At 42.6% G+C, this 25,961-nt stretch overlaps 1 protein-coding gene across 9 annotated transcripts in view; it reads right to left on the bottom strand.

Moving 5' to 3' along the window:
- The window catches only part of LOC121275778 (triple functional domain protein-like), a 650,960-nt gene that overhangs the window by 407,755 nt on the left and 217,244 nt on the right, over nt 1–25,961 (bottom strand). For all 9 annotated transcript variants that reach the window (XR_005942563.1, XM_041183384.1, XM_041183386.1 and 6 more), the window contains 2 exons: nt 13,607–13,799; nt 8,779–9,291 (listed from right to left, as the gene is read on the bottom strand). Coding sequence is in view for 8 of the 9 variants with exons in the window: in XM_041183384.1 (XP_041039318.1) it covers nt 8,779–9,291; nt 13,607–13,799 (706 nt within the window). In the remaining variant the exon portion in view is untranslated. The remainder of the gene's footprint in view (nt 1–8,778; nt 9,292–13,606; nt 13,800–25,961) is intronic.

The following is a 25,961-nucleotide window of genomic DNA, read 5'->3' as shown; positions in this document are numbered from 1 at the left end:
ACTGTACAGTATGTGCTTTTAAATAATTGTGGGGAGGAATTTTTCTGTGATCAAAGTGAAGTGTGGCAGTGTGAGAGAATAAAACAAATCAAAGATTATGGTGAATAATGCAGGATTATGTCAATACACCTATCCTCCATCCAATCTGCTCTTTTCTACTCCTTAAAGTCCATGGCTAAAATAATGGACACATTACAACATCAGACTACAAGTTCAAAACTATACATTTAAAGTTACCTGTACAGAGCACATTGCTCATCCTGCGTTCTTCTGAAGCTCTTTTCAACACCTTGAAATCGGCTCAAATTTGGCTTCCCAGTCTCCTGGATTTCTCTGCGATCAGGGCCACACAGCTTCGTTGGACTACCCTATAAGACTCAGCTGCCATGATTCTGCTGCTCTGCTATTTAAAGCTTTATAGTAATCTTTTCTAGCCTAGTACACACACCACAACCACTGCTGTTACTTACTGAGTTTCTGAATGTAATTCTGTTTTTGTCTTCAGATTTGCAGCATCTAGTCTATTTGTTTATTTCCGCAAATATCTCAGAATTGTAATGGTGCAGGAGGCCATTCGGCCCATCATATCTACACCAGCTCTTCGAATGAGCATTCTGACTTAGTGCCATTCTCCTGCCTTTTCTCTCTAACCCTGCACATTGTTTCTGTTGCAATACTTAGTTGCCTTGAATGACAAGCACCAAAAACTAAAGGTTGCTGTAGGATAGTTGGTAATATAACAGATTAACAGCATGATACAGGTTCTTTACATCATGGGTTAATTAATGCATGGTGCTAGAGAAAAGAGAGAGAGAGAGAGAGCAAGCAAGCAAGAGCGAGTGAGCGCACATTGGAAGCGCTGTACCACTATTTCTGGCAAGAGGATGCAATTAGCATCATAGAATGATACAGCACAGGAGACGGCCTTTTGGGCTATTGTGTAAGTGTTGGGTCTTTGATAGATTTATCTAATAAATCCCACTCCCCACCTCTTACAGCACAATAAATTTACATAAATCTATATCAACAGTTCCCATTAAAAATGCGGGCAAAGGAATTTATAATGCAAGTTTAAAAGGACAAAACGTATGACTTTAAAATGGTGACTCTAACATGACTGCATGCTTTGACTTAATTATCCCCTACCTTCTAGCCCTGGCTCACCTTGGTCTTGACTCCACGGAGCATCAGCTGGTGATATACTAAAACCACTATGTGGCATTGTATATTCCATTAGAAAATTCAATCTAAACATTTCTTATCCCATATCAAGAAGTCTGAATGGTTCCTTGTGATCCAATAAATGCTATATTAGAATGATAAGGTCATACTTGACTGTCACATTACAATCAGTATTCTCCAGGTACTTGATCTGTTCCAATAGCTTCAGTGCAGCAGCATCTCCTTTTTCTTAACCAATAAGTTTAAAAAGTATTTTTGAACATTTTGATTGTCTTATATCCTTCAATTAAAATCTTAATTGGTTAGGGGTTAAGAGACACAAAGAGTAGGGCAATAATAGGTATGTACTCAAATTGGCAAGATATGACTTGTGGTGCTCCCCAGGGATTTATACAGGGGCCTCACCTTTTCACTATATTTATAAATGACTTAGATGAAAGAAGAGAGCCATGTATCCAAGTTTGCTCTCAATGCCAAGTTAGTTGGCACAGTAAATAGTGTAGCTAGGAGGAGAATGCTGCAAAGGGATATGGTCAGATTGACTAAATGGCCAAAACTGGCAGAAAGAATTCACTGTGTGACCTCATTCACTCTGGAGCTAAGATAAATAGATCAGAGTATTTTCTAAAAGGTGAGAAGTTAGGAACTGTGGAGGCATAGAGAGATTTAGGGGTCTAAGTACAACAATCACTAAAAGCCGATGCTGCCAGACCTGCTGAGTTTTTCCAGGTAATTCTGTTTTTGTTTTTAATCACTAAAAGCTAATGAACAGGTACAAAAAGGCTAATAGGATGTTGGCCATTACCTCAAAAGAGCTGGAATACAACGAGAAAGGCAGGTGGAATACAAAGGATGAACATTGCATTACAGTTATATAAAGTTCAGGTGAGAGCCCATTTATTCAGTTCAACACATCCCATTTAAGGAAAGATACATAATGGCCTTGGCAGGGAGGTACAGCAGAGATTCACCAGAACGATGGATTAGGCCTTTACTCCCTTTAATATAATACCTTTAACTGAGATGTTTAAGATGGCTAAAGGAATTGACAAGAATAGACAGAATGAAAACCAATGCCTCTGGGGGTGGGTGGGGGGGGAGTCAAGAATAAATCTTGAAAGTTATAGCTAGACTGTTTGGGGTGATTATCTGGAAAGCTTTAGGTTAGGTCAATTGAAACCTTCAAGATAAATTAATAGGTTTTGCAAATAGTTATTTGGTAGTACAGGACTTCAGTATTGCTGAAAAAGAGAGATTTTTTTTGTTGAAGCTTTTTATCTTGCACTCATCAGGACAATTCGCAATAAAACACCAATATCAGGAGAAATAAGCTATTTATACCGTATGAGAAGATAGTGCTGATTGGTTGGCAAGTGGACTCTGATTGGTAGAGGCATTGCCATGGAGAATGCACAAGTTGATAGTGACTGACAGTTAACTGCCAAGCAAATGAACCAACAAATGGTTGTCACTTATTTTGTTTAGCTGATACAGGTGCAATGTGTGTACATATTCTGTCTGCAAAGAACTGGGCCCTGTATACTAGTATATGCAGCTTCGAATACACATAAATGCACTATACTGTGAGCCCAACTGACAATCTTAGATTCTTAGACAATCTTAGATTCTGACACATATTCTTAGCACATTGAGGACTATTTAGCAAATGTTGTGCAATTGCGGAATCACATCTAATGTTGGACACAGCGTTTTGAAATTTGCAAGCACGCGCTGGTTGGGTACGGTCGATACCTTGGCCTTGCGAACAACAGAAAGGACAGGCTGTCTGATACCCTCCGCCAGTCTTTTGGAAGTACAGCCTACATACCTAACATCATACTGGCACTGAAATTCATATACCACATTATTCATTTGTGTGATAGGCAGAACATATTTTTGGCTTGGCAGCAACATCCTGTTAGTGGCGAATACCACTCATGTTGCTAATGCATAATAGCAGCGTGAAACAGTTAGCTTCATCTGTTGCTCAAATCTTTGAGGTACCTTGCCCTTCCAGGGTAATCTGAGGTAGGCTGGGCATTTTTCAGGGCCGAAAGTGACAGCTTTGGGCCTGTTCATGAGTTCGCGCGATATGCAGCACGAAATGATCTGATCAGGGTAGCCATTATCTCGCAGGATGGCTTTGATGCACCCTATTTCAGTACCAAGCTTGTATGGTGAGCAAATAGTTCAGGCCATATTTACGAGGCTGTTAATATGGCCAATCTTATAGTGCTTGGAACTGTAAGGTTGCAACGTGTGTATTGACCAATGAAGGTAGGCTTGCGGTAGTCCGCAGTAGAGATTCCCCTGGCAGTTTTCTCAACTAGTATGGCAAGGAAAGTGACTTCATTTGACTGATTCATTTCAAAGGTGAATATAAGCGCAGGATGGAGCCCATTAAGACATGCAAGGAAATTATGACCTGCAGCTGTGGATTTAAATATAGCCAACGTGTCATCCACATATCAGAAATATGCGAGGGGTAGGAGGTTGGGTCTCATCCCATTGAATTCACATTTCTCATGGAACCCAACAAAGATATTTGCGAGAGCTGGGCCTAAAGGGGATCCCATGGCAACACCATTTAATTGGGCATACATGGTGTCATTAAAACTGAACTCAACTGCGTGAGCTGCTGAGATTTTTATTAGGCTTATGGAAACAAGGCAGGTAAATGGAGTTAAGATACAGACCTACCATGATCTAATTGAATAGCAGAGTAGGTTTAAAGGGCTGAGTATCATACTCCTGTTCCTATGTTCCATTTAGATTAGTTGAAAGTTTGCTTTTCCCCTAATTGCCTGCAACCACTAATAGCACAGAACTCGAAGTTGCTAAGAATTGCCCCTTTGTGACCCAGTTCTGGGTTGCCAGTTGGCACTCCAGTGGGAGGCACTAAAACCCTGCATACCCAATCTACCCACCATCACCAAGGGATCATTGAAAACTATATGATTTTTTTATTTTCATTAATATATATTAATAATTAAGAGGAAAGAAAATAATTTGCTCTTATATAAAGGACCAATAATATCCCCAAGAAATCCCAAAGCACTTTGCAGTCAGTGAATTGCAGCAATAGTAATTAATAATATAGTAATATATTACAAAAGCAAATGATATTAATGGCCAGTTAATCTAATTTAATGATGTTTAGCATTCATCCACTCTTTTTTTGAAAAATAGTGCCTGAACAGGCAAATAGAACCTCAGTTTAATACCTCACTCAAAAGACACCATTCCAACAATGTAGCACTCAGTCAGTACTGCACTGAAAAGTCAGTCCACATAAAGCACTGAAGCTTCGGAACAAACCTCTGACTCACAGGTGAGAGTATCTGAGTCAAGCAGACTGGCTTGTGTGCATTTCATCCTTCTATAATTTGTTGCTGTAAATTATTGCCTTGTTGCCTTTATGCAACCAAGCTCAATATTTGGTATCTGCCTTCCAAGGAATTTTGATCAGATTTGGGCATTAGGGTTGGCAGCAGAGCATCCCCTGTTCTGCATCAATGTCTGACTGTTCTTTTCCCATAGGCCTGCCTTTGTAGACCTAATACCCCTTATTCATGCCTCTAACTCCTGCTGTTGATTCCTCTTTCCCAAACAACTCCTACTACCAATTTCTTAATTTACTTCCCATTGTTTTGGATCTTTCTCCTTCAATACCTGATTACAGATTCCCTCTAATGCACATCCTTGTTTCCCATTCCACATCTTCCTTGCTTGCCAATCTTGCTGCACCAATGTACATCACACCTCCTGCACTTTTGTGGATCTTCCAGGTCCCTCAGCCATAATAACAGTTTCTGTCATTTAGTTTGGCAAAGCATGGCAATGCTTGATAACTGACTAACTTCGTGGTTTGGCTTTTTGATACTCACGATTCAATTTTGGACCTACTTACAACTTTCTATCCTACTCTAAATATTCTAGATATCAACCTTTTTATGGATGATCTCACAGGCAATTACCTAATTTTTAAAAAATTATTTTATGGAATGTGGGCGTCACCAGTTAGGTCAGCATTTATTGCCCATCTCTAATTGCCCTTGAGGAGATGGTGGTGAGCCACCTTCTTGAACTGCTGCAGTCCATGTGATGTAGGTACATCCACATTATTATTAGGAAAGGATTTTGACCCAGAAACAGTAAAGGGACGGCGATGCAGTTCCAAGTCAGTATGGTTACTTGTAGGGGAACTTACAGGTGGTGGTGTTCCCACGCATCTGCTGCCCTTGTCCTTCTAGGTGACAGGGGTTGTGGGTTTGGAAAGTGCTACAGAAGGAGCCTTGGTGATTGGCTGCGGTAGTAAACATGGTCACTGTGCACTGGTGTTGGGGGGAGTGAATATTACAGGTGGTGGGTGGGGTGTCAATCAAGCGGGCTGCTTTGTCCAAGTTGATGTCAAGCTTCCTGTGTGTTGTTGGAGCTGCACTGATCCAGGCAAGTGCAGACTATTCCATCAAACTCCTGACTTGCGCCTTGCAGATGGTGGACAGGCTTTGTGACCTGCTCTTGTAGCCATAGTATTTATATGACCAGTACAGTTTCTCATCAATGGTAACCCCCGAGGATGTTGATAGTGGGGGACTACAGCAATGGTAATGCCATTGAATGTCAGGGGTGATGGTTAGATTATCTCTTGTTGGATATGGTCATTGCCTGACACTTGTGTGGCACAAATGTCACTTGCCACTTATCAGCCAAAGCCTGAATCTTGTCCAAGTCATGCTGCATATGGATACGGACTGCTTCAGTATGAGGAGTTGCGAATGGTACTGAACATTGTGCAATCATCAGTGAACATCTCCACTTCTGGCTTTATGATGGGAGGAGGGTCATTGATGAAGCAGCTGAAGCTAACTGGGCCGAGGACATCACTCTGAGGAACTCCTTGAAGCAATGTCCAGGGATTGAGATGATTGACCTCCAATAACCACAACCATCTTCTTTTGTGCTAGCTATGACTCCAGCTAGTGGAGAGGTTTCCCCCTGATTCCACTGAATTCAGTTTTGCCAGCAGTCCTTGATGTCACACTTGATCAAATGCTACCTTAATGTCAAGGGAAGTCACTTTCACCTCACTTCTGAAGCTCAGCTCTTTTGTCCATGTTTGGACCAAGGCTGCAATGAATTCAGGAGCTGTGTGGCCCAGGCAGAAGCCAAACTGGGCATCAGTGAGCAGGTTATTGCTGAGTAAGTACTCCATTACTTTGCTGATGATTGACAGTAGACTGATGGGGTGGTAATTGGCCGGGTTAGATTCATCCATTTTTTTGTGGACAGGATATACCTGGGCAATTTTCTACATTTCCGGGTAGGTGCCAGTGTTGTAGCTGTACTGTAACAGCTTGGCTAGGGGTGTGGCAAGTTCTAGAGCACAAGTCTTCAGTAGTATTGCTAGAACATTGTCAGGGCCAAGACTCTTTGTGCATTCAGGCATTTCTTGATATCACATGGAGTGAATTGAATTGGCAGAAGACTGGCATCTGTGATGATGTCAGCAGAGGCCAAACTGGTTCACCCACCTGGCACCCTCCGGCTGAAGATGGTTGCAAAAGCTTCAGCCTTGTCTTTTACATTGATGTGCTGGGCTCCTCCATCATCGAGGATGCGGATATTTGTGAAGCTTCCTCCAGTTAGTTGTTTAATTGTCCACCACCATTCACAACTGGATGTGGCAGGACCGCAGAGATTAGATCTGATCTGTTGGTTGTGGGATCACTTAACTCTGCCTATCACATGCTATCTTCGGTGTTTGGCAAATAGTCCCATGTTGTAGCTTCGCCAAGTTGACACATAATTTTTAGGTATACCTGATGCTGTTCCTGGCATGCCCTCCTGCACTCCTCATTGAACCAGGGTTGATACCCTGGCTTGATGGTAATGGTAGAGTGAGGGATTTACTGGACTATGAGGTTACAGATTGTGGTTGAGTACAGTTCCGCTGCTGCTGATGGCCCTCAGTGCCTCATGGATGACCAGTCTCAAATTTCTAGATCTGTTCGAAATCAATCCTATTTAGCATGCTTACAGTGGCACAAAACACTGTGGAGGGCATCCTCAATGTGAAGATGGGGCTTCACCTCCATAAAGACTGTGTGCTTGTCACTCCTACCAATACTGTCATGGACATATGCATCTGCAACATGTAGACTGGGGAGGACAAGGTCAAGTAGGATTTTTCCTCTTGTTCATTCCCTCACCATCTGTCCCAGATTAGCAGCAATGTCCTTCAGGACTCGACCAGCAGTGGAGCTCCCAAGCCATTCTTGGTAATAGTCATCAAATCCCGGAGTATGGACGGTGCCCTTGCCACCCTCAGTGCATCTTCCAATTGGTGTTAGGTTCAACATACAGATTCGTCAGCAGAGGTCAGGGGTGGGTGTTGGGGGGGGGGGTTTGGTGGTGGAGGACACTAGATGGTAATGAGCAGGAGGCTTCCTTGTCCATTATTCAACTGGTGCCATTGGGTGGCGAGTCAATATTGAGGACTCCGAGGGCAACTCCATTCCAACTGTGCTGTGACCTCTGCTGGGTCTGTCCTGCTGGTGGGATAGGACACCCAGGGTGGTGTCTGAGGCATTGTACAGTATGATTCGGTGAGTATGGCTCTGGTGCTTGATTAGTCTGTTGAACAGCTCTCCCAATTTTGACAACAAGCCCCCAGAATTAGTAAGGAGGGCTTTGCAGGGTCAACAGGGCTGGGTGTTCCATCGCCATTGCCACTGTCCACTTCCATTCCTTTTTGACTTTGTAATGGTTTGACACAACTAAGTGGCTTACTAAGCCATTTAAGATGGCAGTTAAGAGTCAACCACTTTGGTGCAGATAAGGATGGGAGCTCTCCTTCCCTAAAGGGAACATTAGTGAGCCAGATGGGTTTTTATGACAATCGACAATGGTTTCCTGGTCACCATTAATAAGACTAGCTTTATTCATTGAACTTAAATTGCACCAGGTGCTGTGGTGGGATTTGAACCAGAACTGGGAACCAGAGCATTAGCTGGGCCTCTGAATTACAAGTCCAGTAACATTACCACAACGCCACCATCTCCCCACTAATATATATACGTATATAAAAAAGTGACCTTTATTTTGGGACTTCACTTAATATACCTTCCTCTTGTCTCCATTTTCTGATAAATTATGTGAGCAAAGCAACAAAAGAATGCTGGGCCCATAACCCCTGAAGTCAATGGATCAAAACCATTCGCTGCTTCAGCAATGTCAACTTCTGACTCTACATCACTCTATACCAGGGGAATGGGATTGACTGAATTGCTCTACAAAGAGCCAACATGGACTTGATGGGCTGTAATGGCTATCAGTTTAAATCTGTTTACAAAAGATTCATAAGCCCAATGCACTCTTTCATAGCACAGTATTGGCACAATTACTCTGCATAATCAATAAAAAGATGTTCAACTTATACAGTTTTGTTTTAAAGTGCTCACAAATAAAGTTTACATGTTAAACTTATAATGTATAAATTCAAACTAAATTCATGAATATAAACCAGGAATACCATAATCTCTCCAGGACCAAAAAGAGTTGTTAATGCATTTTGAATAATTAATTTAACCTCACCTTTTCTGCATCTTGTTCAAAGAGCCTAAGCTGAAAACACTGATCCAGTTTCAGCTTGCGTATATGCCACATCTGATGCAGATGCTGCCTGGTTGAGTGCAGTCTGTCCAACATACTGGACACTTTTGGTACAAGGCCCTGAAAGTCTGCATTCCCTGATATAGAGTTCTTATGGGGAAAACTTTCGCTACTTTGAATCCTCTGCAGCAATTTTTGCCCTTCTAGGTCCAGCTCTTCAATCGGAGCTTTGATGACTTTCTTTTTCAGTAGTGTATGCTCATCAATCATCTTTCTAGCTCCTTCCAAGTCCTGAGGGAAGTCCTTTTTGGCTAGCATTTCCTGGAGTTCTTCCAGTCTGGACAACATGTGTGATGCATTGCTTATGAAGTCTTCAAAGGCCACATGGATCTCAATCCACTCCTCATGGTTGTACTCCAGACAGCCATCAAACTCAGGAGTGAGCTGGGATGGGTCAACAACTTTGGTAAGACCTTCTATGGACACCATGGTGGTCTAAAAACAGACAGAATAAAAAGCATACGTCATTCTCGTGAGTTAATTAGTCATTATTGAGAATTACACTTTAGTGGTACACTTCATATAGCCCTGGTGTCACTTGCAGATCAACTTCCATTCATTCCAGCATAACTCTTGCTTTATGCTTTTCACAGCTGGGATTCTGAGGTTTTTCCTCTCTGCAGTACAGTGAGAGAAAGCAAGAGAATACATTTAAGAAGCAAGATTATCAATTGAAGTTAAAAAATAAGAAAATTACATGACCTATGGTTGAAAAATACCAATTCTAAAGATTCATTCCCAATTCTGAGGGAAATGCCTAGCCTTCACTTTGCAAATATACAGGATGGTTTGTTTTGAAACAGGAATACACTGCGTTGTGATTGGTCGTGCAAACCCATGCCCCGCACAGCATTTTGGTGCATTCCTAAAAATAGTCTGCAGCAAAACAGGGATCGTGGCACTGCATTTAAGGGTTCACTGTTTGTAGATTGTGTGTAAAACACACAAGTGTAAAACACTGGCAAACATTATAGTCTTCTAAAGTTTTCATCATTCTTATTTGTTTGAAAAATGAAGCAACCATCAACCATTGAAGTTTTTTTTAGTTATATTAAAACCAGTTCCCATTTTAACTTTAACCTCCATGACTCTTTTCTGTTGGAAGCTCATAATTCATTTAATTTAAAACATCAGGCAGGGAAAATCACACAGATTTTTAAGTACTTGGTTCAAGAGGGCTCATTTTTACATTGAAAAAATACTTACTGGCATAAGGGCAATATTGTTACATTAATATACCAAACATCAAATTGTTCACCTATATGAGCTCAACCCTTCAGGAGGAAAGAGATAATTAAAGCAGGCAGTGGATGGTTAGGGTGCCAGGACTAAATTCTGATTTTATTTACTGACGTTACTTCTTGATGTCCTTGCAATATTTTTTAAGGTGGATAATAACATTTTCTTGGATTGTCTGTCCTCCTTTTTTTTTAGCTCTATGGAACTGGCTATGCACAGTTCCATTACTATTTATTGATTGTAACCAAGAAATCTCAAACAACACCTCACCTTCAGAGTCACTATAGTTTTCACAATTAGCTCCACTCCTTTCCCTCAGCTCCACAGACTGCCCCTTGACAACATTATCTACAAGTAAGGGGCAGTTTCCATATGTATGCTAATTATACTTAGCACTATTTTTCAATTGCCTCCTCTCTCTACCAACTCCATGTGACCACACTACTATCCAATGTTAAATCATGAATTAGAAATGATGTAACAAATGGGAAGATTGCTTTCCAGTTACAGCATTAACTCCACTCTCCTACATCTCCACTTGCTCAGGTCATAGAAATATAACAGGACAGAAGGAGACCATTCAGTCCATCGAGTACCAGTTTAGACTTGAGTGAAACAAAAACAAAAATTGTTGGAAATACTCAGCAGGTCTGACAGCATCTGTGGAGAGAAAGACAGAGTTAACCTTTTGAGTCTGTATGACTCTTCTTCAGAACTAAGGAGAAGTAAAAATGTGGTGAAATATATACTGTTTAAGGGGGGGTGCGGGGCAGGTGAAGCTGGAAAGAAGGCCAGTGATTGGTGGAAGCAAAGGAGAGATTGCAAAAGATGTCATAAACAAAAGATTGAGGGGATGTTGATGGTGGTGATACTGGTTAAAGGAGGTGCTAATGATGACATTAAGAGTAGAAAGCAGGATGAGCAAGTGACAGATGGCCCTGTTGGGAGTGGGGTGGGGGGAGGGGACGGTGTGGAAGAAAAGATTGAAATAGGCTCAAAGGTGGGGTTAAAACAATGAGTGGAAATAAATTTTTAAAATAATAATAGAAATAGATGGGGAAAAATATATATATAAAAATTTAAAACTAAATATTTGAAAAAAGGGATGAGGATGGAGGAGAGGGTTCATGATCTGAAGTTGTTGTAAAGTGCCTAATCGGAAGATCAGTTGCTGTTCCTCCAGTTTGCGTTGAGCTTCACTGGAACACTGCAGCAGGCCAAGGACGGAAATGTCGGCATGAGAGCAGGATAGTGCTGAAATGGCAAGCAACAGGAAGGTCTGGATCATGCTTGCGGACAGACCGAAGGTGTTCCGCAAAGCGGTCACCCAGTCTTCGTTTGGTCTCTCCAATGTACAGCAGACCGCATTGGGAGCAGCGAATGCAGTAGAGCAAATTGAGGGAAGTGCAAGTGAAATGCTGCTTCACTTGAAAGGAGTGTTTGGGCCTGTGGACAGTGAGGAGGGGAGAAGTAAGGGGGCAGGTGTCGCACCTTCTGCGATTGCATGGGAAGGTGCCATGGGAGGAGGTTGTTGTGTTGGGGGTGATAGTGGAGTGGACCAGGGTGTTGCGGAGGGAAGGTCCCTACAGAATGCCGACGGGGGGGGTGAAGGGAAGATGTGTTTGGTGGTGACATCAGGCTGAAGTTGGCGGAAATAGCGGAGGATGATCCTTTGAATGCAGAGGCTGGTGAGTTGAAAAGTGAGGACAAGGGGGACCCTACCATAGTTCTGGAAGGGAGAGGAAAGTGTGAGGGCAGAGGCGCAGGAGATGGGTCGGACATGGTTGAGGGCCCTGTCAACCACCGTGGGTGGGGAAACCTTGGTTAGGGAAGAAGGAAGACACGTCAGAAGCACTGTTTTGGAAAGTGGCATCATTGGAACAGATGCGACGGAGGAGAAGGAACTGAAAGAATGGGATAATGGGATGGAGTCCTTACAGGAAGCAAGGTGTGAGGAGTTGTAATTAAGGCAGCTGTGGGAATTGGTGGGATTGTAATGAATATTGGCGGACAGCCTATCACCAGAAATTGAGACAGAAAGGTCAAGGAAGGGAAGGGAAGTGTCAGTGATGGGCCATGTGAAAGTGATGGAGGGGTGGAAACTGGAAGCAAAATTAACAAATTTTTCCTGGTCCAGGTAAGAGCATGAAGCGGCACCGAAACAGTCATCATTGTAACGGAGAAAGAGTTGTGGGAGGGGGCCTGAGTAGGATTGGAACAAGAAATGTTCCACATACCCCATAAAGAAACAGGCATAACTGGGGCTCATGCAGGTACCCATAGCCACAATTTTTATTTGGAGGAAGTGAGGCGAGTTTAAGGAGAAATTGTTCAGTGAGAGAACAAGTTCAGCCAGATGGTGGAGAATGCTGGTGGATGGGGATTGTTTGGGTGTCTGTTCAAGAAAGAAGGGGAGAGCCCTCAGACCATCCTGATGGAGGGCTGGACGTCCATGGTGAAGAGGAGGCGGTTGGGACCAAGGAACTGGAAATTGTTGATATGGTGTAGGGCATCAGAGGAATCGCGGATGTAGGTGGGAAGAGAAAGCACCATTAGCACCTCCTTTAGCCAGTATCACTACCATCAACACCCCTTCAACCTTTTGTTTATGACATCTTTTGCGATCTCTATTTTGCCTCCACCTATCACTGACCTTCTATCCGGCTTCACCTGTCCCACCCCCCTTAAACAGTATATATTTCACCACATTTTTACTTCTCTTTAGTTCTGAAGAAGTCATACGGACTCGAAACGTTAACTCTGTCTCTCTCTCCACAGATGCTGTCAGGCCTGCTGAGTTTTTCCAGCAATTTTTGTTTTTGTTTCAGATTTCCAGCATCTGCAGTATTTTATTTTTATTTTAGACTTGAGAGTGTCGGTCAATGCAAGAGCAATTTAGCTAATCCAACCTTTTCCCCAAAGCCCTGCAATTTTCTCTCTTCAGGTGCTTATCCAGTTCCCTTTGAAAGTCATGATTGAATCTGCCCCACTATCCTCTCATGCAGTCTATTCCAGACTGCTGATTAAAAAATTTTTCCTAGAACCATAGAATAGAATCCTATCCACTCTGGTTGAGGTTAGCTGCTGCAGCACAGAATAAGGACCAAACACAACGCTTTTGCATATGGTCTGAGCCTGGAATTCTTTTTGAATGAAAATGTTATAATCAAACTGAATGTGAAGCAGTACAATTCATCAGGAGAAATTCACCAGTTAGTCCTCCAGTACACTAACAGCTAGTGAGACTAGTTTCTTAAACTTCTTCCAAGCACTGTTTAACTGGGTTAAACAATTATACCACATTATGACAATAATGGATGTGTTTTCACAAAGTGTATTTAGAAACGTTGTAATTTTCCCACATTATCAAAATTGCTTTGTCCTGTGCAGCATGGCTAAAATAAGCTTTCAAACCTTAATATGTAGGAAGGAAACATAGTTAAATGGTGATACCAAAAATGTTACTTTAGAAGCAGAGGAACATTAGTCTAATATTTATATTTGGAAATACCTCAAACTCGAACTTAGAACTGCCAAAGTTAGTTCTTTGCTTCTGCCAGAAGTTGTCTGGCTTGATGATCAGTGCAACATGAATACAGCCAGGAAAAGACTCCTGTAGAATCTTCAGCAGCGGTTTAATGGAGTCCCATTTAGATCCACGCATGTCAACTATCACAGTGAACCCTCGTTTACACACTTCCTCACTGGAGAAAAGAAACACAAGTCACATCCTGAAAATAGATTTGTACAGAGCAAACCAGATAGCATATGAATAGCAGCAGCAAATGAAGACGTGGTGATAGATTTTGGCTGACTCCTTCCAAAAAAATTTTAACTTTTATTTTTATTTAAAGTCAGAGAAAGACTACAAATTGACTTTGTTCAAATAAGTAACCTGAAGTAACTTTTGCTTTCCCTTTCCTTTTTCAAGCTTTGGCTCTCTGGAACTCCTCGCTGAAATATGATTTCATTGATGCTGAGCACCCTCCATCTTCCAGTACTCAGCCAAGTGGTTATCATTCATGTGTGAATCCAGACAGTCAAGGGACAGCAGGTTATATGAGCATCACAAGTAAATTTGATGTTACTCTCATCAAATGCCCAGGTAAATATTTATAGCTGGGATGAACGGATAACAATCAGGAGTTGGAATCATCAACTTTTACCTTTGTTAATGCAGAATGCCAAATCAATTCCAGCAGCTTTATCACCACTCTGATTGAGGTTAGCTGCTGCAGCACCAAATAGGGACTAAACACAATACTTCTGCATCTATATCTTTTATCCCATATCAAGGAGGTTGAGAAGCGACAGAACACCACAATCAGCGATAAAGGCTGGAATTTTGCAGTACCCCTGCGACAGGTTTCCTCGTGGCAGGGCCGGCGAGCCAATTAAATCTCAATTCACATCGGCAGAACCAGAAGATCCTGCCGGCATGAGTGGCTAGAAAACTCCAGCCAAAGTACCTAATTGGTAACTCTCCAAACAGTGGACAGGATGCAGAAGTGCTGAGAGAAATAAGAACAGAGCTGGGTGACTCCATTTGAGTCCTCATGGACTTGGGCCTTAACCAACTTCAGCAAGATGAACATCTTATCACTGGATTTACATGAATTTGGCTAGTCTTAACCCAGTTTCATATGACAACAAGCACAAAATTGTAAATCTCATTCATAACTACAATAATTTCTATATCCTCATCATTTAGCCCAGTTAGAAGCACCTTTCAAGGATATAGTTCAGTCACATATACTTGTATGCAGGGCCATCTCTGATACATGAAGGAATTCCAATACCACAAAAAGCCCAACAATGCTGCTTTACAGCTAGACAAACTTGATGGCTAACTGAAAAGAGGAGGTCTGCCAATTTTACTTTCCTAGTTTTGCTTCTACTCAATGATTCAATAGAATTCATGCCTTCTCTTATTTAGCTACATTGGCTGAAATAATGTCAGTGTTAAAACTGAATCTAGGCTGGAACTGATTTTCTTGGGGCAAGAATGTTGAAGGCAAAGGCAAGGAAGCATTTTTGCAGGTGACAACAGCAGAGGTACTGTGGCAAGTGAAAGACAGGTGCAGTGCCAGAAGGGGGCGGTGAGTTTAAAAGTGAATTTGAGACAGCTAGTGTTCTTCCCAGACGCAGATGGAAAGGGAAGTGAAATTGGAGGGGGAGATAAATTAAGGAGATGCAACTGATAATTAGGATGAGCTCAAAGATACCCTTATCAGTAATCAAAACATCTGGAACGGTGAAATGTGAAAAATGATTAGGTGGAGGGAAGACCAAAATGGGAGAGTTTATATGAAGGATGAGGTTGAATAAGGCTTGGGAGGGCAGCAAATAATGAGAATTTTGTATGAAATGTGGCATTCCATTCGACTGTTTCATTCAAGAAAATTTAACACATCAGACATGTAAAAATGTCTTCAAAATAAATAAGTATATCTGCAGCATATAACCTAATTGCATCCTTTTCAATACTGCATGACTCTGACCTTTGAACCCACATAGCAGCCCCATTCTCAACATAGCCTATACAGTGCTTCAATTGGTAAATTCTATCCAGTGCTTTCCCCATCTCAGAGCTTTCAGTCACTTTTTTTGTCCATTCATGAGATATCAGTGCCATTGGCATGGCCAGTATTTATTGCCCATCACTAATTGCCCTTAAGAAGATGATGGTGAGCCACCTTCTTGAATCAATGCAGTCTATAAGATGCATAGTAGATCTACAATGCTATTAGGAGGGGAGATGCCTGGTTTTTGACACAGCAACTGTGAAGGAATGCAATATAATTCCAAGTTAGGATGGTGTGCGGCTTGCAGGTGATGGTATTCCTATGCATCTGCTACCCTTGGCCTTCTAGGTGGTATAGCTCACAAGTTTGGAAGGCAGTATCAAAGAAGAATTGAGTTTTTTTAATTCATTCATGGAATGTAGGTTTCGCTGGCTGGGCCAGCATTTATTGCTCATCCCTAATTGCCCTTGAGAAGGTGATGGTGAGCTGCCTTCTTGAACCGCTGCAGTCCATGTGGTATAGGTACGCCCACAGTGCTATTAGGGAAGGAGTTCCAGGATTTTGACCCAGCTTCAGTGAAGGAACGGCGATATATTTCCAAATCAGAATGGTAAGTGACCTGGAGGGGAACTACCAGGTGGTAGTATTCTCATCTATCTGTTGCCCTTGTCCTTCTAGATGGTAGTGGTTGTGGGTTTGGAAGGTGCTGTTGAAGAAGCCTTGATGAATCCCTACAGTGCAACTTGTAGATGGTACACACTGCTGCTACTGTGCGTTGGTGGTGGAGAGAGTGAATGTTTGTGGATGAGGTGCCAATCAAGCGGGTTGCATTGTCCTGGATGGTGTCAAGCTTCTTGAGTGTTTTGGGAACTGCACTCATCCAGGCAAGTGGGGAGTATTCCATCACACTCCTGACCTGTGCCTTGCAGATGGTGGATAGGCTTTGGGGAGTTAGGTGGTGGGTTACTCGTCGCAGAATTCCTAGCCTCTGACCTGCTCTTGTAGCCACAGTATTTACATGGCTAGTCCAGTTCAGTTTTTGGTCAATGGTAACCCCTAGGATGTTGATAGTGGGGGATTCAGTGATGGTAATGCCACTGAAGATCAGTGGGTGATGGTCGAATTCTCTCTTGTTAGACATGGTCATTGCCTGACACTTGTGTGGCACAAATGTTACTTGCCACTTCTCAGCCTAAGCTCGGATGTTGTCCAGGTCTGGCTGCATTTGGACATGGTCTGCTTCAGTATCTGAAGAGTTGCAGCTGGTACTGAACATTGTGCAATCATCAGCGAACATCCCAACTTCTGACCTTATGATGGAAGGAAGGTCATTGATGAAGCAGCTGAAGATGGTTGTGCCGAGGACACTACCCTGAGGAACTCCTGCGGTGATGTCCTGCAGCTGAGATGACTGCCTCCAACAACCACAAACATCTGCTTTTGTGCTAAGTATGACTCCAACCAGTGGAGAGTTTTCGCCTTGATTCCCACTGACTCCAGTTTCACTTGGGATCCTTGACGCCACACTCAATCAAATGTGGCCTTGATGTCAAGGGCAGTCACACTCACCTCACCTCGGGAGCTCAGCTCTTTTGTCCATGTTTTAACCAAGGCTATAATGAGGTCAAAAGCTGGGTATCCCTGGCTGAACCCAAATTAAATGTCAATGAGCAGGTTATTGCTAAACAAGTGCTGCCTCACAGCACTGTTGATAACCCCCTCCATTATTTTACTGATGATGGAGAGGAGGCTGATGGGGCAGTAATTGGCTGGATTTGACTTGTCCCGCTTTTTGTGTACAAGACATATCTGGGCAATTTTCCACATTGCTGGGTAGATGCCAGTTGCAGCTGTACTGGAATAGCTTGGCTAGAGGCACGGCAGGTTCTGGGGCACAAGTCTTCAGTGTTACTGCCGGAATATTGTCATGGCCCATGCAGTATCCAGTGCCTTCAACCGTTTCTTGGTATGATGTGGAGTGAATCGAATTGGCTGAAGACTGGCACCTGTGATGCTGGGGACCTCCAGAGGAGGCCGAGATGGATCATCCACTCGGCACTAGTGACTGAAGATTGTAGCAAATGCTTCAGCCTTATCTTTTGCACTGATGTGCTGGGCTCCTCCATATTGAGGATGGGGATATTTATGAAGCCTCCTCATCCAGTGAGTTGTTTAATTGTCCACCACCATTCACGATTGGATGTGACAGGACTGCAGAGCTTAGATCTGATTCATTGGTTGTGGGATCGCTTAGCTCTCTCTATTACTTGCTGTATATGCTGTTTGGCACACAAGTAGTCCTGCGTGATAGCCTCAACAGGCTGATACCTCATTTTTAGGTACACCTGGTGCTGCTCCTGGCATGCCCTCCTGCACTCTTCATTGAACCAGGGTTGATCCCCTAACTTGATGGTAATGGTACGATGGGGGATATGCAGAGCCATGAGGTTACCGATTGCGTTCAAGTACAATTCTGCTGTTGCTGATGGCCCACAGCACTTCATGGATGAACAGTCTTGAGTTGCTAGATCTGTTCGAAATCTATCCCATTTAGCATGGTGGTACTGCCAAACACGATGGAGGATATCCTCAATGTGATGGTGGGACTTCCTTTCCACGATGACTGTGTAGTGATCACTCCTACCGACACTATCATGGGCAGATGCATCTGCAGCAGGCAGGTTGGTGAAGATGATGTTAAATGTGTTTTTCTCTCTTGTTGGTTCCCTCACCACCTGCCACAGACCAAGTCTAGCAGCTATGTCATTTAGGACTTGGCCAACTCAGTCAGTAGTGATGCTGCCAAGCCACTCTTGGTGATGGACATTTAATTTCCCCACCCAGAGTATATTCTGTATCCTTGCCACCCTCGCTGCTTCCGCCGAGTGATGTTCAACTTGGAGGAGCACTGATTCATCAGCTGAGGGAGGGCGGTACATGGTAATCAGCAGGAGGTTTCCTTGTCCATATTTGATCTGATGCCATGAGACTTCATGGGGTCTGGAGTCATTGTTGAGGAATGCCAGGGCAACTCCCTCCCGACTGTAAACCGCTCTGCCGCCAACTCTGCTGGGCCTGGGAGAGGACATACCCAGGGATGCTAGTGGTGGTCTGTTATCTATAAGGTTTGATTCCGTGAGGATGACAGTGTCAAGCTGTTGCTTGACTAGTCTGTGAGACAGCGCTCCCAATTTTGGCACTAGCCCCCCGACTTTAGTCAGGAGGACTTTGCAGGTTCGACAGGGCTGAGATTACCAGTGTCGTTTCTGGTGCTTAGGTCGTTGCCAAGTGGTCCATCCGGTTTCATTCCTTTTTTGTTACTTTGTAGCGGTGGCTTGCTAGGCCATTTCAGAGGGCATTTAAGAGTCAACCACATTGCTGTGGGTCTGGAGTTAAAGTAGGCCAGACCAGATCAGGTAAGGATGACAGATTTCCTTCCCTGAAGGACATGAGTGAACCAGATGGGTTTTTACAAAAATCGACAATGGTTTAATTCCAGATTTTTATTGAGTTCAAATTCCACCATCTGCTGTGGCAGGATTTGAACCCTGGCCCCCAGAGCATTACCCTGGGTCTCTGGATTACTATTCCAGTGACAATGCCACTACGCCATTGCCTCCCCACTCCCTTGCTTTAGGGGATCTTGTAGATGGTACACAGCAGATGCCACTGTGCGCCAGCGGTTGAGGGAGTGAATATTTAGGTGTTGGCTGGGGTGCCTATCAAGCTGACTGTTTTAGCCTGCTCCTTGAGTGTAGTTCGAGCTGCATTCATCCAGACAAGTCAAGAGTATTATACCACACTCCTGACTTGTGCCTAGTGGACAGGCTTTGGAGAGCCAGGTGGTGAGTCAGTTGTTGCCAAATTCCCACCTTCTAATCTGTTCTTGTAGCCACAGTATTTACATGGCTAGTCGAGTTAGGATTCTAATTAATGGTAACTCCCAGAACGTTGATGATGGGGGATTCAGCAATGTAATTCCCCTGAATTTCATGAGGAGATGGTTAAATTGTCTCTAATTGGAGATGGTCATTACGTAACATTTACATAGTGCAAATGTTAGTTGCCACTTCTCAGGCAAGCCTGAGTTTCGCCAAGGTCTTGCTCCACAGGGCAGACATTGCTTCGTTACCAGAGAAGTTACATATGACGCTAAAAACTGTAATCATCAATGAACATCCAAACTTCTGACTTTAGGATGGAGGGGAAGGTTATTGATGAAGCAGCTGAAGATGGTTCAGCATGGGACATCTTATTGATGAACTCTTGCAGCGATGTTTTGCCTCCAAAAGCCAGAACCAAACCACACTCCTGGCGTCTGCCTTGTAGATGATGCATAGGCCTTGCGGAGTCAGGAGCTGAGTTACTCATCGCAGAATTCTCAGTATTTGACCTGTTCTTGTAGCCACAGTATTTATACAGCTGTTCCAGTTCAATTTTTGGTCAACAGTTAACCTCCCAAAATGTTGATAGTGAGTGATTCAGTGGCGATAATGCCATTGAACATCAATGATGTTTAGATCCTCTCATTGGAGAGGACTATTGTGTGGCATGATATTACTTGTCACTTATCAGCTCAAGCCTCAATGTTGTCCAGGTCTTGCTGCATGTAGCCACAATGTGCTCCGGTATCTGAGGAGTTGTGGGTATCTGCACTTCTGGCCTTAAGATGAAGGTAAAGTCATTGATGAAGCAGCTGAAGATGGTTGGGACTAGAACACTACCCTGAGGAACTCCTGCAGCGTTGTCCTGGGGCTACAATTCTATAACGGTTGTAGCCAAGAAAATTCAACTTGACTTCAAGTACTGACAAACAAGTTGCTCTGCTAGTCCAATCCACCACAAGAGATGTTGATGGCATTCATTCTGCATACATCACTGTTAATTTAGTGGGATCCTTAATGTCAAGATACACACTTTTTAAGGAAAGGAGGATGCAATAAAGAAAACAGAAATATAAACAATGCTATATTGAAAGTACGTGTGTGAATATTTAAACAGCCTGAATTTAAACAAATTCCATAAACACAACATTTGTAGTCACTATTTGTGCTGGCACATTAAGCAGCACTGTTGTCTAACTTTACTTTCACAGCTAACAATTAGTGCAGGCTACTATAGGATATGCTGAGCTCTTTCCTACATTAGAGCAGTAACTACAATTTTTAAAAAGTACTTAATTGGCTTTGAAGAACTTTGGGGCATCTTGTGGTCATGAAAGTGTAGTATAGGCATTATCCATTTAGGGACATGATGGACTGCGCCTGGGGTGTACGTCACTTCTGGACTGAACATCAGTTGTTTTGGCAGTAGAGACTAATTCGTGAATGGCAGTCCCTTCTGCAGCTGGCACAGATGAAAAACATTTGCCTTAAGACAACTTATGTTTTTCCTTCTGCCAGACTCGCTTTTCCACCATCTGGTCGTTTCTTTTGCCCTCTGCTTTTTCCACGCTCTTCTTGAATGCTTGTTTCCAGGCACTCCTGGTCAACAGCAAGGACACCCATGCATCGACTCCAATCCAAGTCAACATGAAGTCTCTCCTACAGACATATATGTATCACATATATGGGTGACCTGTTGGTCCGGTGCCGGTAGCAAGTTCACCATAGAGCATGTCATGGGTAATGTGGCTATCAACCATTTGGTTCGCATAACCCAGCCAAAGGTGTCGCTGTGGTTCCGCTATTTAAGAAGGTTTGTAGAGATAAGCCAGGGAACTACAGGCCAGTGAGTCTCACGTCAGTGGTAGGGAAACTACTGGAGAAAATTCTGAAGGAGAGAATCTATTTCCACTAGGAGAGGCAAGGTTTGATCAGGGATAGTCAGCATGGTTTTGTCAGGGGGACGTCATGCCCAACAAATTTGATTGAATTTTTTGAGGAGGTGACCAGGTGTGTAGATGAGGGTAGTGCAGTTGATGTAGTTTATATGGATTTCAGCAAAGCCGTTGACAAGCCCCACATGGGAGACTTATAAAGAACGCAAATGCACATGGGATACTGGGTAATTTGATAAGGTGGATTCAAAATTGGCTTAGTTGTAGGAGACAGAGGGTGATAGCAGAAGGCTGCTTTAGACTGGAAGTCAGTGCCCAGTGGCATACCACAGGAATCTGTGCTGGGTCCCCAATTATTTGTCATTTATATAAACGACATAGATGACTATGTGGGAGGTAGGATTAGTAAGTTTGCAGATGACACAAAGATTGGCCAGGTGGTTAACAGTGAGGTTGAGTTCTTGGGCTACAGGAAGATATAGACGGGATGGCCAAATGGGCAGATAAGTGGCAGATGGAATTTAACCCTGAAAAGTGTGAGGTGATACACTTTGGAAGGAGTAATTTGACAAGGAAGTATTCAATGAATGACATGAAACTAGGAAGTTCTGAGGAACAAAGGGACCTTGGCGTGTGCGTCCATAGATCTCTGAAGGCAGAGGGGCATGTTAGTGGGGTGGTGAAAAAGGCATATGGGACACTTGCCTTTATCAATCGAGGCATAGATTACAAAAGTAGGGAGGTGATGTTGGTGTTGTATAGAACCTTGGTGAGGCCACAGCTGGAGTACTGTATGCAGTTCTAGTCACCACACTATGGAAAGGATATGATTGCATTGGAGTGGGTGCAGAGGAGATTCAGCAGGATGTTGCCTGGGATGAAACATTTAAGTTATGAAGAGAGGTTGGATAGACTTGGGTTGCTTTCGTTGGAGCAGAGAAGACTGAGGGGCAACCTGATCGAGGTATACAAGATTATGAGGGGCATGGACAGGATGGATTGGGGGCAGCTGTTCCCCTTAGTTGAAGGGTCAGTCATGAGGGGACACAAGTTCAAGGTGAGGGGCAGGAGGTTTAGGGGGGGTTGTGAGGAAAAAAATTTTTACCCAGAGGGTGGTGACGGTCTGGAATGCACTGCCTGGGAGAGTGGTGGAGGCAGGTTGCCTCACATTCTTTAAAAAGTACCTGGGTGAGCACTTGGCACGTCATAACATTCAAGGTTATGGGCCAAGTGTTGATAAATGGGATTGGGTAGGTAAGTCAGGTGTTTCTCACGTGTCGGTGCAGACTCAATGGGCCGAAGGACCTCTTCTGCACTCTGTGATTCTGCTGACTCAAAAGGGCAAATATGTTGGGGATCCCTGCAAGCTGGTGTAGTTCCATATTCTGCACTCTCACTAGAAAGCCTTATATAAATGCAAGCGTTTCTTTTGCCCTACTTGCAAAAAGGCAAAAAACAAATTATATTGTATGAAAGATGTGAAAGATCTAGGTATGCAATGCCCTTCAAGTCTACAAACCTCCTCAAAGCAAATACACAACAGTGAACTCAATATTTCAATTCTGGGTTATCCTTTTGCATCTAAGCTAAAGGAATCTGAAAATATAAATACTGACAAAAGAGAAAATTGGAGTGGGTTTCAAGAACTGTATTTGGATCTGGCAAACAACATACTTACTGTATAAGACATTTAATGTTTATTGAAGAGCAACATGTGGCAAACACTATGGGCCAAATTAATAAATGGCCCTGAAGATGGGAACAGAGGGGGACAGGCCAGCAACTTCCCAGCTATGGCCAGCATCTTTCTACCACCAAGCCATTTTGGAAGTGGATGGATGATAGATGGAGGGTGGCCAATGAAGGCCCTTAAATGGCCTATTAAGGGCACCGTACAGATGCCAAATGGAATTTTCCATTTAGCAGCAGGCATCCACTCAGGTCAAAACATGGCTCTGGGATCAAGACAAGTTCCCAGGTGCAAGCCGGGGTCCAGCACTCCATTTAACATTTCTGATCCACCCAGTGGCCACAATTGTGAGGTGGTCACAGCTGCAGCCACAGGCCACTCAGTGCAGGGGATCGCCCTGTACAGTAGCAGTCTGGGAGCTGCAACCTGTTTTATTCTAACCTTTGAACAAAGTCTTCAGAGGCCTCTTCCATCTTGAGGCATCAACTCCTCTCTCGCGTGCATAAGCAGCTCCTATCTCTGATAGTGGGTCTGCCGATTTTTCAGGGCTGGAAGGCTTCCTATTGGCTCTCTCATCTCTGGGGCCTGCACCATCCTTAATTGGATGGTGAGCATCCTCCATGGCCACATATTGGCCATCACTTCAAAAATTGCATTTGGTGTCTCATGCCGACATAACGCATAAACAGTACCCGGAAATGCACCTGCATCAGGGCTCTGACACAGAAACAAAAATTCAACACTATGTTGGTAATAAAGCCAATACTAACAAGCCAATACTAACTCCAGCGTAATATTTCTATAATTGCAGTATAGAAAGTACAACAATTCTGTTATAAACAGTAACTTCTTAAATCTAGATATTATCAAAATGCAATTTTTAACCAATATATCTGTGTTTTAAAAGGACAATAACATTAATGATTTTCCAACATTGAACATTTCGTGTAGTTCTGTTCATAAAAGGTAGAAGGTCAAATTCAATTTTTTTCAAGATAAATCATGAATGGCTGAGAGGAATATTCCAGCATGCAAATATAAATATAAGTTAACAAGAGAAACCACTATCACAATCTTTACTCAGTTTTACATTTATTCAAGAGTGAAACATTACAACTCCACTCTTCCCCCAGTGTCAATAACTGTCTCTTTAATATGTTCAAGTAATCATCCAATCAATGCCCTCCATTTGTATATACTTAGCTTTAATTTATAAATAATGTGCTATGTTGATTGTAATGGAAAGTGTGAAAAGGGTACATCAAATAACGGTCCTCAATATTCCTGTTTGGTGCGCCTGACAACAGTTTAAACATACCGAACGTTTGGGGTTTCCATGCCAATAACTGGCTTGGAATATTTGTTTCAATTTTACAGAACATTGGGTCTAACTAATTTACAGTTTGCTTTTTTTTTTACACAAATGAAACAGCTAAAGTGAATATATAGTAGGTCCACCGCAAGACCATGCCCATTTCATTTAGTATCACTGGAATCACCTGCCTGCAACCTACACTGAAGAAAATCTAGGATAAATCCCCAGCTGTCATATTTAGAAATGAATTAACTGTTACCCAGAAAATGGCAAATTTTATAAACAAGGAATAAAAAGTTTTTTCAGTTTACAAGTTTGTAGTTTCAATCTTCTACTGCATCGCAAACAATTTAATTCCCGCTTTAAACTTATGTGCTCAACCAAATGTAAGCAGCTACAGCCCAGTGATTTTACAGTATATTTCGGCAAAATACATCAAAAAAATTAATGGTGATCAGAAGAGTCAGCTTTCATGTTGCTGTCAAACATATATACATTAAACATATATACTAGCAAATTTCAATTAGCCATCTGATCTGCACAGATGGCAAATCAGGTCGCAAAACTATATTTTATAGTAACATGTCAACTCTAATTCTGCTATCTCACACAATGCACTCTAACAGCTATTTCACTGCACAACTTCGATGCAAAAGCACACTTAAAGATCACCATTAATTATTCAGTTTATCATTTTTGAAGTAACCAATAACCAACACTAATTCTCATTGAATAAAATACAATATCACAAATTCTTAGATTTAATAGATCAATCAAATCACATGTGTGATCTATGGGTCACTTCGAATGGGGTGGCCAAAGGTCTCATCAAAAAGATGTGTTTTATGGAGTTAATTCTAAAGACTACAGCCTTTGCTGATGCAATGCAGATGAAAGTTCTGCTAACAAAGATGGAATGGAGATGGAGAGAATGCACAGCAGTCAGTAGGTCAGAGGACTAGTGAGAGACCAAGGAGTTGGATAAGGTTCTCTGTCGGATGGACAGAACAGAAAAAGAAAATAGAAAAAAATCTGAATTTTAAATGTTGCTGAAAAAAATATAGATTCATGAAAAAAATACCTCTGCTAGGAAATAAAAATGAAAACAAAACTGCTGGAAATCTGGACCTAAAGCAAAAGGTGGTCTAAATGCACAGTAGGTCAATCAGCATTTGAAATCAGAGCTACATTGGCATTTTGAATGTGATGCTTCATCACTTCTACCCTGAAAACATTTTAAGTTGAGCCTTAATTTATAATGACTAAACTAAAAGATCAAAAATAATATCGGGTCCTCCATGACCATTCCTCGCATCTCTTTCGGATGGCATCTATTTCATTCTTCATGTCTTTGTGAAGTGTTGGCAACACATTTTCTATGTCAAAGGCACTATAAGACAGAGGGTAGCAGTGGAAGGGTGCTTTTCTGAATGGAGAGCTGTGACTAGTGGAGTTCCGCAGGGATCAGTGCTGGGACCTTTGCTGTTTGTAGTATACATAAATGATTTGGAGGAAAATGTAACTGGGCTAATTAGTAAGTTTGCAGACGACACTAAG

This window comes from Carcharodon carcharias, chromosome 3 (assembly GCF_017639515.1).
Source record: "Carcharodon carcharias isolate sCarCar2 chromosome 3, sCarCar2.pri, whole genome shotgun sequence".
In the NCBI taxonomy this organism is placed as follows: Eukaryota; Metazoa; Chordata; class Chondrichthyes; order Lamniformes; family Lamnidae; genus Carcharodon; species Carcharodon carcharias.
Note: the sequence above shows the minus strand (reverse complement) of the source record. Positions and strands in the feature narration are given on the sequence as shown.